At 47.1% G+C, this 14,505-nt stretch overlaps 2 protein-coding genes across 2 annotated transcripts in view; both read right to left on the bottom strand.

Annotated features, from left to right (window-relative positions):
• The window catches only part of IFITM10 (interferon induced transmembrane protein 10), a gene marked incomplete at its 3' end in the record, with an annotated part of 10,786 nt that extends 1,271 nt beyond the window's left edge, over nucleotides 1-9,515 (bottom strand). Inside the window, exons 1-2 of the mRNA XM_015408897.1 lie at nucleotides 9,469-9,515; nucleotides 1,402-1,486 (exon numbers count right to left, since the gene is read on the bottom strand). Of these exons, the coding sequence (XP_015264383.1) occupies nucleotides 1,402-1,486; nucleotides 9,469-9,515 (132 nt within the window). The remainder of the gene's footprint in view (nucleotides 1-1,401; nucleotides 1,487-9,468) is intronic.
• Nucleotides 9,516-10,630: 1,115 nt separating this feature from the next.
• LOC107108460 (cathepsin D-like) overlaps nucleotides 10,631-14,505 on the bottom strand; it is a gene marked incomplete at its 5' end in the record, with an annotated part of 10,304 nt that continues 6,429 nt past the window's right edge. The window contains one exon of the mRNA XM_015408896.1: nucleotides 10,631-13,018. Coding sequence (XP_015264382.1) covers nucleotides 12,848-13,018 — 171 coding nt within the window. The remainder of the gene's footprint in view (nucleotides 13,019-14,505) is intronic.

Here is a 14,505-nt window from a genome sequence, read left to right as displayed (position 1 = left end):
GGACCTTCTCATCACCCCCCCCCGCCCCTCTGCCTGCCCATCAGATCCCCTCCCGGTCTTCCGCCCCGCGCCAGGATCGAAGCCGCTCGCGGGGTGGGAGGGGAGGGGAGGGGAATGGAAGCGAGCCTGTGGGCTGGAACGGGCTGCCGCGGCTGCCTGCGACAGATCAGCCCTGCCTCGCCTGCCTCGCCGGCCCGCTCCCCGTTCTGCTGAGTCCCCGTCTTTGCAGGAAGGAGTCCTGATGTCACGGACTTTCTCTCTCTCTCTCTCTCTCCCCCCCCCTTCACCTGTCAGCAGTTCTCCCGTTTGGACAACGGCTCGGTCAGGGGGCGGCTGCGAGAAGAGCGGGAGGAGGGGGGGATAAGCCCGAAAGAAGCTCCCCCCCCTTCCCATCCCGTCCCATCCGCTTTGCAACGAGGAGGAAGCGCCTGCCTGCCTGTAGCCCCACGTCTAACCGTCCGTCCATCTCCATCTCCTGCTGGAGGGTGGGGGGAGGCGGGAGGGGAGGAGACTCACACAAGCAGGGAGCCCAGGGAGTTGCTGCATCCCCCGCTCAGACAGCGCTGTCTCTCCGGCTCTTCTTCTTGAACCACTGGAGAGTTGGGGGGGAGGGGGGGAGGTCAACTGACACCCCCCCAGCCGTCCCGTGGGGCGCAGACGCGAGCGCTCACGAGAGCCTAAAGGTAAAGGTCTCCCTTGCAAGAAAAGCGAGTCCGACTCTAGGGTTGCGGTGCTCCTCTCCGTTTCCAAGCCGAAGAGCCAGCGCTGTCCGAAGACGTTTCCCTGGTCCTGTGGCCGGCGTGACTAAACACCGAGGCGCACGGAACGCTGGTACCTATTTATCTACTTGCAATTTCTTGCTTTCGAACTGCTAGGTTGGCAGGAGCTGGAACCAGAGACGGGAGCTCCCTCCATCATGTGGCACACTCAGGTCTTGAACTGCTGACCGTCCACACCCTAAAGTTCAGTGTCTTAACCACTTGAGCCACCGCAGCTTCTCCAGGCCGGCTCCATCCCCCGCTCTCTTCCAGGTGCCCTTTCTCCCCCCCCTCGGCTGCCCTTCTGGCCTCCAAGTCGACCTCCCACCCGCTCCCAAAGCCCCACACACCCGCCCCCTCTGCTTGCCCTACCTGCCAGAAACGCGGACAGCCCCCTGTGCAAGGGGGCAGGCATCCTCCAGGCCAGGCGTGCAGGAAGCCCAATGAGAGAGAGAGAGTTTTCCAGGAGCACCTCCAAAGGGGCCCCCCTTCTGGGTTAGGGGACTCTGTTAGGAGAAAGTCACTGGCTGATGCTGGGTCTCCAAACACTCACACGGGCGCCACACAACACACTGTCAGCCACCCCCCACCCCTATCAGCTGAGGGGCGGGGAAGTGTGGCAGGACAGGATCCCAGCGCTGACGCTCAGCCCAGTGCCCAGGGGCAGGGAGCGCTCTGTGCTCCAGTCATGGGGAATGGACAGAAATAGGATAACTATTGAATGCAGCCTGTGGAGGCACACGGAGAGACAGAGATGCAGACCCAGGAAATCTCCTGTTATGTCCACAGACCGCCACCAGGCGCCAGCGACTAATCCCTGTGCTTGGTTCTCAGAGACAATAGGGACTAGGATCCGGAAACCTCTAAAGGTAAAGGTAAAGGTTCCCTTGCTCGAAAGCCAGTCGAGTCCGACTCCAGGGTTGCAGTGCTCATCTCCGTTTCCAAGCTGAAAAGCCAGCGCTGTCCGAAGAAGTTTCCGTGGTCATGTGGCCGGCATGACTAAACACCAAGGTGCACAGAACGCTGTTACCTTCCCACCAAAGTGGTACCTATTTATCTACTTGCAATTTCTTGCTTTTGAACTGCTAGGTTGGCAGGAGCTGGAACTAGAGACGGGAGCTCACTCAGTCATGCGGCAACTTGGGTCTCGAACTGCTGAACTACTGACCTTCCACAGCCTGTAGTTCAGCGTCTTAACCACTTGTCCTGAAACCTCTAGTGGTCACCAATAGGAACTTGGCGGGAAGTTTAAACCCTCCAATAGGACCTGTGGGTGGACCAAAGAGACTGTATATAGTTGGCCCACCTGCTGGTATTTGTGTGTTATGTTGTGTACTAATAAACATGTGCTGAGTATCACTCTCGTGATCATTCGATGGGTCAAACTCACTGCACAACATCTCCCCTGGCTGGAAAATTTAGTAAAAGGGAGGGAAATAATGTTAGGCTTGGGAGCGGGAACTTTTTTCGGAGCTGGAAGATTAGGGGAGCAAGAAGAGGTGCTTCTAAAACACCAAAATAAAACAGTACTTTTGACAAGGCTCGTTTCCAATGTCCAGGCCCAGTGAGTTAGAAGACAACACTCCCCGCTGCCCCCCACCACTAATTTTTTTAACAAGCTGAAAATATGTTTTCTTTTACATTTTTTCTATGCAGCTTTATAGTTGAAAACGATCAAAGCAGAGGCACAGTAAAAAAACAAAGCACTGTAAGATCATTGCTAGATAAAAAAAACAAAAAAGTGAAACTTCCAGTTCTTCTAATATGAATCTTACTTTTCTGTACTAAATGCCCAGCAAAGAAAGCTCCTGGAAAGAAGAAAACAGGGAATGTGACTAGCTTGAGGCTGTAATTTTGCACTGTCCACTGAAAAGACTCTACTCTTGATGGATGTCAAACTTGCATCCGCCTGAGATGAAAACATGAGCAGGACATTGTTGACAGGCCTTAAAGAGTAGAAAGGTTGGTACAAAAATGTACATTGCTTAAGGTACCTTAGGCCCAAGCCAGCACTTTGAATTGTGCCTGGAAACACTAGTACCCATGTCGTTTAGTAAGCAAAGTTTTAATATGCTTCCTCCGGCTGATACCCAATGGTAGCCAAGCAGCACTTTGGACCAACTGACATTTCTGAACAATCTTCAAGAAAAACTCCATCCAGAGCACGTTACGATAGTCGCCAAGGCAGTGGTGTTTTGTTTCAGGGGCCAGTGCAGTTGGCGGATCAGTTTAAGGTCATAAAAGCCTCCAAACTGCAAGCCTGGTCTTTCATGTCATATAATCCTGCTCACGGGTTGTCTGCTGTTCCTGCCAACATAATCTTTGTGGGTTTTTCCCCCCTGAACTGAGCTTCATCCAATACATTAACTCTCAGGCACAAAGAACTGGAGTACCATCAGCCTACTGATGATACTACACTCCAAATCTCTAGATGACCTCTCTGGGAGGTTTCATATAGCATAGAAAACAGAGTGGAGCCTCAGCAACATAGGACATGTCTGATAGAAAAGATCAGTAGTCTCCTAGCAGTATCCTCTTGAACTGGAGCGAAGGAGTCCTCCACTATGTGCCTCAGGATGATACCTTAAGTCAGTGGTGTCAAAAGCTACTGAGAGGCCCAGGAGAATTAACCAAGTCACTCTCCGCTGCCCATCTCCCACCGAGGATCAGTCAGAGCACCCAAATCCATCTTAGTTTGCCCACTTGAACATTCAGTGTCCTTGCACTTGAATACTACAATAGGAAATCCACTGTCAAAAATAAGTAGTATGAGGTTCTGATACATTCCAAGCCAAATCTTATTATAAAAGGTAAACTGAAATCATTAGTCCAACTCTTCACTTGCTAGTTGGTTGACTAAGCAAAGAAACACTCACTCTCTTCCCTGTATCTTGGCTGCGGTCACACGGAACAGAAGCCACACAAGTGAGACGGAAAACAGGCGGCGTTTCCGGGCGTGATCTCACCAGCACATCTGGGAAGTGTAGCACTCCCGTGGCACAACCGAGGCTTCCAGCCGAAACTGCGTGGCAAAAAACTAGTACCTCAGAGGTACTAGTTTCCGGAAACTGCGGGGCAAGGGCGGGCGTCTGATTGCGTTTCCAGTGGCATCCGGCGCCCGCCCATGTCCCCTTGCAAATAAGGGGTTTTTTCCCGTCCACGTCTCTGTGGATGCGCACACGCACCCAACGGAGCATGTGCATTCGTCGTGTACACACAAAAACAAAACAGTTTGCCGCGGCGTGCACTTCTTCGTTGCGCGCCGGCTTGTCCTGTGATCAGCACCTCTCCCTTGCCATGGAACCTCCACGGTACCTCCACAGGACCTCCACGGGAGGTCTGATCGAGTAACAGCGCAGTAGTTTGCCCCAGGGCAAACAGCCACGCTTCTCCCCCGCAGTTTCCTGCCCGTGTGACCGGGGCCCTTATTATGTTTATGTCTTACCTATCTTAACGTGAAACTCAAGGCTGCACATTTAAGAGGTCCTAGGTGATTCTGCCCAACTGCTGGTGGTGTGTGCAAGGAATATTCAGCTGGAGAAAGAGGCTTCTCTGCCTGAAGAGTAGCTGCTTATGATGTGAGGGAGGCTCCTCTAAAAGGTTCCTCATATGTTCTGTGGAGAAATGCCTCCCTTCATGAAGCATACGAAGGCTGCGGTCACACAGAGCATTAGCCACGCTACAGAGACGGAAGATAGGCGGATTTTCCGGGCGCAATCAAACCACAATGTCTGGGAAGCGTAGAGCTCCCATGGCGAACCCGAGGCTTCCCGCCGAAGATGCGCCGTAAAAAACTAGTACCTCCGAGGTACTAGTTTCCAAAACCGCGAGGCAAGGGCGAGTGTCTGATCACGTTTCCGGTGGTAGTTCGTGGCATCCGGCGCCCGCCCATGTCCCATCGCGAAAAGTTTTTTCCCCCAAGTCTCCACGGGATGCACACAAGCACCCAACTGCGCATGCGCACACTTCGGTTAAAAAAAACCCACAACCCCCGCTGCACCGCTTCTTTGCCGCGCCACAGGATTGACGTATGATTGGCACCTCCCCCCGAACCACGGGACGTCGGCTGGACATTTGATCCGGCAGCTGTGCAGTAGTTTGCTCCGGGGCAAACAGCCACGCCTCCCCGCCCTCCGCGATATCCAGCCCGTGTGACCGGGGCCTAAGTTGAGTAGTAGGATGCAACCTATTGTGTCTTCATGGTTTTTCCTCAGTGGTCCTATAGATAAGTGTTTTCCTTGTAATATTTCTAATCTGTTAGAAAGCTATGCTGTCTTTGAAATATTCCACTTGACATGATCAATGATGACCTTCTGTTGACTTTAACATAACTGGGGGTTAAGTATCTCACTGATTTTCACAGTTCTACCAAAGGAGCTCAAGGTGGTATATGTGTTATCATCATAACAATTTGAGGTAGACTAGGATGAGACAAAGTGACTGCTCTGAGGTCACCGAGGCTACAATCATGAGCACACTTAGTACGAACTTGGAAGTAAATCCCATTGGAGTCAGTGGGATTTATTTTTGCATATACATGCTTAGTAAGGTATTGTGAACATCACAGCAGAGTGGGGATGTATAAATAGGCACTATATTTTTTTTAGTACCAGGCAGTCTAATTTACTGGCTTTGGCTCTGCAATCTCTAGTGTTACATGTGTGCTTATTATTGTCAATGCCTTTGCTTTGAGGACACAGAGCATTAGACCATCTCTCTAAGGAATGAGTTGCCTTGAACCAGATGTTCTCAGTACCTGTCATCTGCTCTGTTGCCTTTTTGATTTTCAGTGTGTCGGGTTCCAACACTGTCAGATCTTGGGTCCAAATACTCTCGCAACACTCTCGAGGTAGCAAGATTTGTTTATTGAGCGTTACAGGTCATCCAAGCATATACAGAGTTTGTGTTGGAACTATCGGCTCCAGGCTAGGGCCAAACCTATACAGAGTGTGGGACCACCCCTAGTTCCGTAAGTGCCCAATCATCCATTCCCATATGACCCGCCAAAGCTTCAAGCTCAACCCCATGGCCTCCCCCAGCACCTGCAAACTAACGGTTATATTATCTATGCTGCAAGGTCATGCATAGGCCAGCAAAGCGAAGATTCAGACATGCACCCACTCCCAAAGAATGCACATAAACGAAAGCAGTGGGAAAAATCAGAGAGAATGAAAGGCGTTAACCCTCGATGTAACAGAACAGTAATGCCCATGGAAAACAACCCATGACAAGCAAGGCACGAGCTCGACACAGTCCTGACAGCAACTAGTTCCCCTTGTACCAAAATATTCCCCAATGCCTAATAAGTTTAAAACTTTCCTCCTGACACCGTCTTACCCACACCTTAAGATCTTGAAAGTTTCTCCTGTCCAGTCCTGTGTGTGGAATAGGTTTCCCCATTGTAGTACCTTGGAATTTCTGGACTTCAGCCCTTAAAATTGTGCCCTCGCGACAAGCCGTGCATACCTACTTGCTTGTAAATAGGCAATAATGATTTGGATTTACATAGGATAAAATGGTGGCTTACAAGAAGTCAGAGGGAGATAAACTGTTTGGAAATGCCTCCCTCCCATCTCAGTATCTCCATCCAGTATTCTGTGGGGTTGGAACCGGCCAATGTCCTGCCCCTTCAATAGACTGCTTTTAACATTCTGTACCCCCAAAGCATGATCAGTTCCCATCAGACTTTTGTGAGGGCACTCCCCAAATATGTAGAATGTCCTATCTTGTCTGAGGGTGTCCTGATTTTGTTGTTTCCATTATTTGAGTAAGCCTCCCACTTTAGTATTAGGTATTGTAAGCTGGGGCCCGCAAGAAACTGTGGGTTTGGAAATCCGTTCCCAAATCTTCCCCTCCAAGATTCTGTAAACTCTCAGCGGCTTGAGCAGGCCAGTTTTCTCACCATTCTCTACTCTCCCTCCTTGCCTTGGTTACTTCCAATATTGTGTATTCCCTGGAATATGCTCTGTTCCCATTAGACCATTTATTTTCTCTTTGGTTGATTTATGATGTCATGTTTCCCCACTTATTTAGGAAGACCACCATGTATGTTGCAATCACTGCAGTCTCATGACTTGATTTTACTGCTTTCATAATTGGCACATGAAGAAAACACTTCGGCCAGGGCTATTTTTGGGCAGGAACGCACAGGAACGGATTTCCGGCTGGCTTCCAAGCCCAGGGGGTGGGCACATGCAGCAAGCCCCGCCCCCTGGTTCCAGCAGCCCACAGTTGGGCCACGAGGAGCAAGAAGCAGGGAGGTAAGTTGCGGAGCCCCCCCCCCACTTTCTCGGCCAGTGCTGAGGCACAGGGCCCGGGAAGGCCTGCAGAGCCCCCCCGGGCTTTCCTGGCCCCCGCCTTTTCTGGGGTGTGGCCTAATATGCCAAAGAGCTGCACTGTCAGGGGTGTGGCCTATTATGCTAATGAGTTCCTCCTGGGCTTTTTCTACAAAAAAAGCCCTGCACTTCACTATAGTAAAACAAAGAAGTATTTCAGGAGTTCAAAGGCCTTCACATTAATTTAGCAAAACGATCTGGCCAAGCAGGATTCACAAACAGATCTAGATCTTTGGTACCATTGGAAGTTCATGACTATAGTTTCTATTTCACTGAGGAAACTATTTCTCAAACAACTCAGCTCTCTAGTTCTAAGATAGCTTCTGTGATCTTCAGATTTCTTCTGGAAGGCTAGGTTGTGATTTTCTTAGGTAGGTGGGGTTGTACTTTGAAGTTTTATAGTTGCTTATTTATATACCTATAATATTGCACAGGAGGCAGCAATCAGCACCATCCCAAAGAAAAAGAAATGCAAGAAAGCAAAGTGGCTTTCTGATGAGGCTTTACAAATCGCTGAAGAAGGAAAGTGAAAGGCAAAGATGAAAAGGAAAGATTTACCCAACTGGATGCAGATTTCCAGAGAATAGCAAGGAGAGATAAGGCCTTCCTGAATGAACAATACTAAGTAATAGAGGAAAACAATAGAATGAGAAGGACTAGAGATCTCTTCAAGAAAATTGGAGAAATCAAGGGAATGTTCTGTGCAAAGCTGGCCATGATAAAGGGGAAAAAACGGTAGGGATCTAACAGAAGCAGAAGAGATTAGGAAGAGATGGCAAGAATACACGGAACAAGTATACAAGAAGGACCTCAATGTCCTTGAAAACCACAATGGTGTGATCACTGACCTTGAGCCAGACATCCTGGAGTGTGAAGTCAAATGGGCCTTAGAAAGCATTACCAACAACAAAGCTAGTGGAGATGATGATATCGCAGCTGAGCTATTCAAAGTTCTAAAAGATGATGCTGTTAAAGTATAGCACTCAATATACCAGCAAATTTGGAAAATGCAACAGTGGCCATAGGGCTGGAAAAGGTCAGTTTACATTCCAATCCCAAAGAAGGGCAATGCCAAGGAATATTCAAACTATTGCACAATTGCACTCATTTCACAAGCTAAATTGGTCATGCTCAAGATCCTACAAGCTAGGCTTCAGCAGTACATGGATAGAGAACTGCCAGAAGTACAAGCTGGGTTTCGAAGAGGTAGAGGAACTAGAGATCAAATTGCCAACATTTACTGGATTATGGAGAAAGCAAAGGAGTACCAGAAAAACATCTACGTCTGCTTCATTAACTATGTTAAAGCCTTTGATTGAGTGGATCACAACAAACTGTGGCAAGTCCTTAAAGAGACAGGAGTACCAGACCACCTCACGTCTCCTGAGAAACTTGTATAAGGGTCAAGAAGCGACAGTTAGAACTAGATACGGAACAACTGATTGGCTTAGCATAGGAAAAGGAATACGACAAGGATGTATATTGGCACTCTGCTCATTTAATTTATATGCAGAGTACATCATGCAAAATGCCAGCCTGGATGAATCACAAGCCAGAATTAAGATTGCTGGGAAAAACATCAACAACCTCAGATATGCAGACGATACCATTCTAATGGCAGAAAGTGAAGAGGACCTAAAGAGCCTCTTACTGAAAGTGAAAGAGGAGAGTGCAGAAGTTGGCTTGAAACTCAACATCAAAAAAACTAAGATCATGGCATCCGGCCCCATCACTCCTTGGCAAATAGAAGGGGAAGTCATGGAAGCAGTGACAGAATTCACATTCCTGGGATCCAAGATCACTGCAGACGGTGACTGCAGCCATGAAATTAAGATGCCTGCTCCTTGGGAGGAAAGCGATGGGAAACCTAGACAGCATAATAAAAAGTAGAGATATCACCCTGCCAATAAGTCCATATGGTCAAAGCAATGATATTCCCAGTAGTAATGTATGGCTGCGAAAGTTGGACCATAAGGAAGGCCGAGTGCTGAAGAATAGATGCTTTTGAATTATGGTGCTGGAAAAGACTCTTGAGAGTCAATTCTAAAGGAAATCAACCCTGACTGTTCCCTGGAAGGCCAGATCATGAAACTGAAGATCAAATACTTTGGCCACCAAATGAGAAGGGAGCACTCACTGGAGAAGACCCTGATGCTGGGAAAGATTGAAGGTCAAAGAAGACGGGGACAGCAAAGGATGAGATGGTTAGACAGTGTCATAGATGCAACGAACATGAAATTAAACAAACTCCAGGGGACAGCAGAAGACAGGAGGGCCTGGCGTGATGTGGTCCGTGGGGTCGTAAAGAGTCGGACTCAACTGTGCGACTGAACAACAACCACCCCCTTGTATTTCTTTCTCATTTTATTACTTACCTTTTATGGACGGCAAGCACAATGCTGATAATGTTGTTGAAAACCATAATAGTCATATTTATGCTAGTGCAATGCAAAAGGTAATGTAACGCCTTGAGACATGCGTGTTCAAATCCTCTTCAGCACAGGGAGGCCATGGAGGCAGCTACCTCTCAGCTGAACCTAATACATACGCCTATAGTTATTCTGAGTATAAAACAGGAGGATAATCCTATGTTTACTACCCCAAGCTCCTCTGAGGAAAGGAAAAATACAAGGGAAGATGTATAGAATCCTGTTCTCTTTAAACATTTACAGAGCAGCAGCAGCAGCACTCGGAAAGCTATACATGACTGAACTTCTAATGGAAAAGGAAATACATCATAGATGATCCTGATTCCCCTTTCTTTTGCATCTTTGCTCTACTCTCAGAAGTTGCATGCACTTGTTTTGTGACTTGTGGGAATATTTATGTATCTCCCCATCTCTCCTTCCACGTATAGGCTTCTAATCTCACTCTACCTTCCACCCCCAAAGAAACTAATGATAAATAAATGAAGCGCACACGCACGCACACCTTTCCAAACTTTAGAAAATAGTTTCCCAAACAGTAAATCATCTTTATCAGGCAGTGAAACTCTGCCTGACCTGTAATTTTTCCCATGGTTTATACAGAGCTAATGAAGAACCTTCATTTCTCAGTTTCCATATAACCTTCAGGGGAAAAGTTCAGGCTCAAAATAACATTTATAGTAGTCATCTCACATAACGTTTCTTTTCTACTAAAGAAAAGCACGGCTATCAGAATTAACATCTGGAGCTAGACTGCTGTACTTTTAAAGCGGAATGGAGATTTCCCAAATGTCATTCCATGAATAATCACAAGGGCTTATTTGAGTTTCCCTTTCCAGCCTGGCCTTACCCTTTCAAGAACACAATCCATAAAATACCTTTGATTAGGACCAAACATTGGATCAATGACACATGACAGTGTGCGTGATTTCCGGTTCCTCAGAACTTTTAAACAGGCCAGATGTTACAAAATAAAAAGAGGGGGAAAGCAGGTTTTTCAGGTAAACATGATCTTAAGACCCTCTCATGCCACTGTCTGTACTGGTTTGAATAAAACAAACAAACAAACAAACAACTCCAAGCCAGGCAAAAAGATGACATTACAAAAGAGTTGGGGCAGAAAAAAACTTTAATTTTTCTATGAGAAATGAGAGTGTCGCTCAGACAGCATGTTATATAACTGAAGAGTCACAATGGCATTTGACATGTTTAGAAAGAGCAAGTAGAACAAAAGGTGAATGGTGGCAAGCTACAGGTCCAGTGGCTTCATTCACATCATCCCAACAAACTGATTCCCCTACTTAAAAGACCTTACAGAGAGATGCTAGACTGGTCTTAACAGTTGCAATCAAGAGGCTACTATGTCTAGTATTAACAGCCAAAAATCTGTCTGCCAAACAAAGGTTGCATTCAATCCCAGAAAAAACCCCTACTCCCCACTGAATATCTGCGTTTGATATTTTGCGGGGAGATGCTCCTTGAGACAACTTTGAGCTACTAATGCAGGACTGAAGTCCACTATAGAGTAGGCACTAAGCACAGAGCTTAGAGAAGCCAATTTATTATGCCAAGGGCAATTCAGAGCACACGGCACTTAATAAATGCCCATGTTTGTATGATACTCATATTTATAATGCATCCTAGTTTGAATACCAGTCTTGTTGGCAAGCTGCAATGATGCTACCAAAAATTCTCCTTACATCTTCTGCATAGCTTTCTTGGAGGGCACCTTACTGCTTATATCAGCATCCAAAATATTCAACCCAGTAGGGAAGAAAAGTCTAGAACATGTAGCATATCCATAAATGTTTACTCAAGTTTCTGAAAGGTCTTCGATTCCCTTGATATGGCTCACCATATGCCAGATTCTCAGCTAGTTCAAGAGAATACAAGCAGTCTTTTGTTCTATCAGTACTCTCAGGTATTTGTGCTTTCTGTTGCTCATGCTGCCTTGCAAACTTGGAACTGGATCCAGAAGAAGAACAGAACCCGCTGAATGCATCTCACAGGTACTAAAAGTCTCCTTATACATCAAAGTCATATTAACAAATTACAAATAATTTAGCTTTCTAACACTAACATCCCACCTATTTCCCCCCCTCCCCTTGCCCTGAATGGCTACCACTTGTGTTTCGTTTGTCAAGTCAAAAGCAGAGCCCCAAACAGAGACAGATCCTGGAAAGAGATGCTGTGGAACTTCTGTTAAGGCGGGCAAGAGTTTGCTTGTGTAGAGCCATTAAGGTGATTGGCTTCCTCGACCAAATTTGTCGAAGCAGAGTACATTTTAAGAGTGTCATCTACAAGAATTTTTCTTCTGTGCAGTAAAACTGGGAGGGCGTGTATGGTAAGAAAGACTTTTAAGTAAAGAAAAAAACCCCAAGGTCTTATTAAAGGAAAACATATTAGAATGTTGATGTTTCTCTAAAACTACTTTGATACAGAAGCTCTCACAAGTATCATTGCTTGAAATACTTTTAGGTGGGGGGGGGGAAACCAGGAAGTTGTTTCTTTGGGTCTTTGAAAGAAGATGGGAAGAACAAATTTAAAGGGGAAGGCGTTTACAACTACACTTTGAGATTGTATCATGTGAACGGGCTTTGCCAGAGCGAAGTACAAAATATTAGCTGGAGAACCCAGTCACATCCTATACAAGGGGATTCCCTACCATTATTACATTATTACTTCCTGAGGATTCTCTGTAGGGTCCAGTCTGCTATTGCCCCCTCCCTACACAGCTTGCTATGTAAAATTTGCAAATCAGGACCTTTCTGCTATTTCCCACACCTTTATGATACAAGTAACACAGGTAAAACGTTTCCTTATTTTTAACATTCCACATTTGGGACCATCAAACGAAGGCCAATGTAATCTAGTACTTCCTTGGAATAACCTCTGACACTTATTCAAGGAACATTTTCATTTCTTTAAACAAGAGAAAATCAAGGGGAAAAGTATTCAGAAAGTCTTACAAAAGGAGAGGAAGATAATGGCAAACCGTACTAGTTTAAATTAAAGAGATATTTGTAAGCCCTGATGCTTACTAAAAGGGCAGCCTTTTTAGTAGACTGATGCTCCTCAGATACAGTGATTTTATTACAACTTCTCTATAGCCTGTTATGCAGGAGAGGGCAAGTGATCATTAAGAAGTCAGCCGTAGTCTTTTCCCCATATAATTTTAAAATCACATTTAGATTTTGAAATGTGTCCTTTTTTCTATATTTTTGCTGTGAATACCAATAAGTCATGATACAGAACTCCAGTGAGCTTATCCGGGGGTGCTTGTGTGTGGCCTTCTGTAGAGACTGCGGGAGGTGGGGCTCAGTCGCTTTTACACTTTTCCGCTACACTTGGCAAAGCCCACTGAGTCATTATCTCGGTCAAACACGGTGTAATACGGGCCAATGAATACATCCCCGAGGATCCAAAGAGGGCCACCAGGTGGTGGGACATCCAAGGCTGAAAACCCACTCAGGCAAAGAGTTTCCCCTTGAACGGTAATCTACAGAGAGAAAAGGAGAATGAGATGAAACACGAAAAAGATTTTTAAAAAATAATCAGCTGGGAGAACTTCAGATTGTGGTGGTGGTGGGGAAATAGTTACATTCAGGCCCGTAGCTAATGTGGGGCCCACGGGGCCCGGCCCCCTAGCATTTCTTCCAGGACCCCTCCCTTCCGGGCTGCCCCCAAATTGAATTAACGTTATTAGCTTTGATTTAATTAGCTGTACCCCCCCCGAGGCCCCCTCCTCCCCAAAATCCCTAGCTACAGGGCTGGTTACACTTTATCTTGTTCCATCTGTTGATGGACGGCTGCCTGGCTTTCGCCCCAGAAAAGCTGGCCAGCACTTTGGAGGCTGTGACTGGATGGTTACAGCAGAGCCGGTTGAAAACGGAACCCAACTAAGATGGAGGTCTTGTACCTAAGTCGGGGTGTGTGTGGGGTCAGGAATCAGGCTGCCTGCCAGCCCAGAAGGTGGTCCTGAATGCTCCCCTTTCTTATGGAGGCCCAGGTCACCAGAGTTGATAGGTCTGCCTTCTACCATCTTCGGCAGATCAGGCAGCTGGCCCCTTTCCCCTCCCCCCCCCCCAGGATTTGGCTACAGTGACCCATGCAATGGTCACTTCCAGGCAGGGGCGGATTAACCATGAAGCAGACTAGGCACGTGCTTAGGGCACCAGGGCCAAAGGGGGCACCGCAAAGTTATGGAAAGGGTGAATATTGGAACTTTGAAACATTTAACTTGTGAAATATGAAAACGGATGTTGTGCTGCGTTTTTGTAGAACTTTATGTAGCCCAAGCTTGGCTTAGTTTGTACAGTATATTGTGTTATCATTCATATGAATACATTTTTGTATTGCTGCAACCTGCACTGTCTATCTGGTCAGACAGGTCAACAACTAAAATGGACTGGGGTCAGTGTGGAAAGGAGGAGGGGGGCACCAAGATTGGTCAGTGCTGAGGGCACCAGTGAGCCTTCATCCGCCCCTGCTTCCAGGTTTGAACTCGCTCTACGCAGGCTGTAACTCGCTCTGCGCAGGCTTGCCCTTGCAGTTGATCTGGAAACTCCAGCTGGTGCAACATGCTGCAGCATACACCTGCTGTCTGCGTTGCCTGTGTGCCATCAACTGCACTGGTTACCGACTGATTACCGGATCCTCTTCAAGGTACAGATATTAACCTTTAAAGCCTTGTGCAGCCTGGAACCCACATACCTAAGGGACCGCCTTTCCCCATATGTGCCTTGGAGAGCCTTGTGCTCCGCTGACCAAGACCTGCTGGTTGTCCCCGGCCCAAGGGATGTCCGTTTAGCCTCGACCAGGGCCCAGGGCCTTTTCTGCCCTGGCCCCAGCCCGGTAGAACATGCTCCCACATGAGATCAGGACCCCACAGCACCTTTTACCATTCTGCAGGGCCTGCAAAACAGAGCTGTTCTGCCAGGCCTTTGAGTGAGTGACAGGCGTCCAGGAAAAAAGCTGGCCCTCCTG

The sequence above is a fragment of the Gekko japonicus genome, unplaced genomic scaffold, assembly GCF_001447785.1.
Source record: "Gekko japonicus isolate JY-2015 unplaced genomic scaffold, Gekko_japonicus_V1.1 scaffold5865, whole genome shotgun sequence".
In the NCBI taxonomy this organism is placed as follows: Eukaryota; Metazoa; Chordata; class Lepidosauria; order Squamata; family Gekkonidae; genus Gekko; species Gekko japonicus.
The sequence above is the reverse complement of the archived record's forward strand: the minus strand, read 5'-3'. Positions and strand labels throughout refer to the sequence as shown.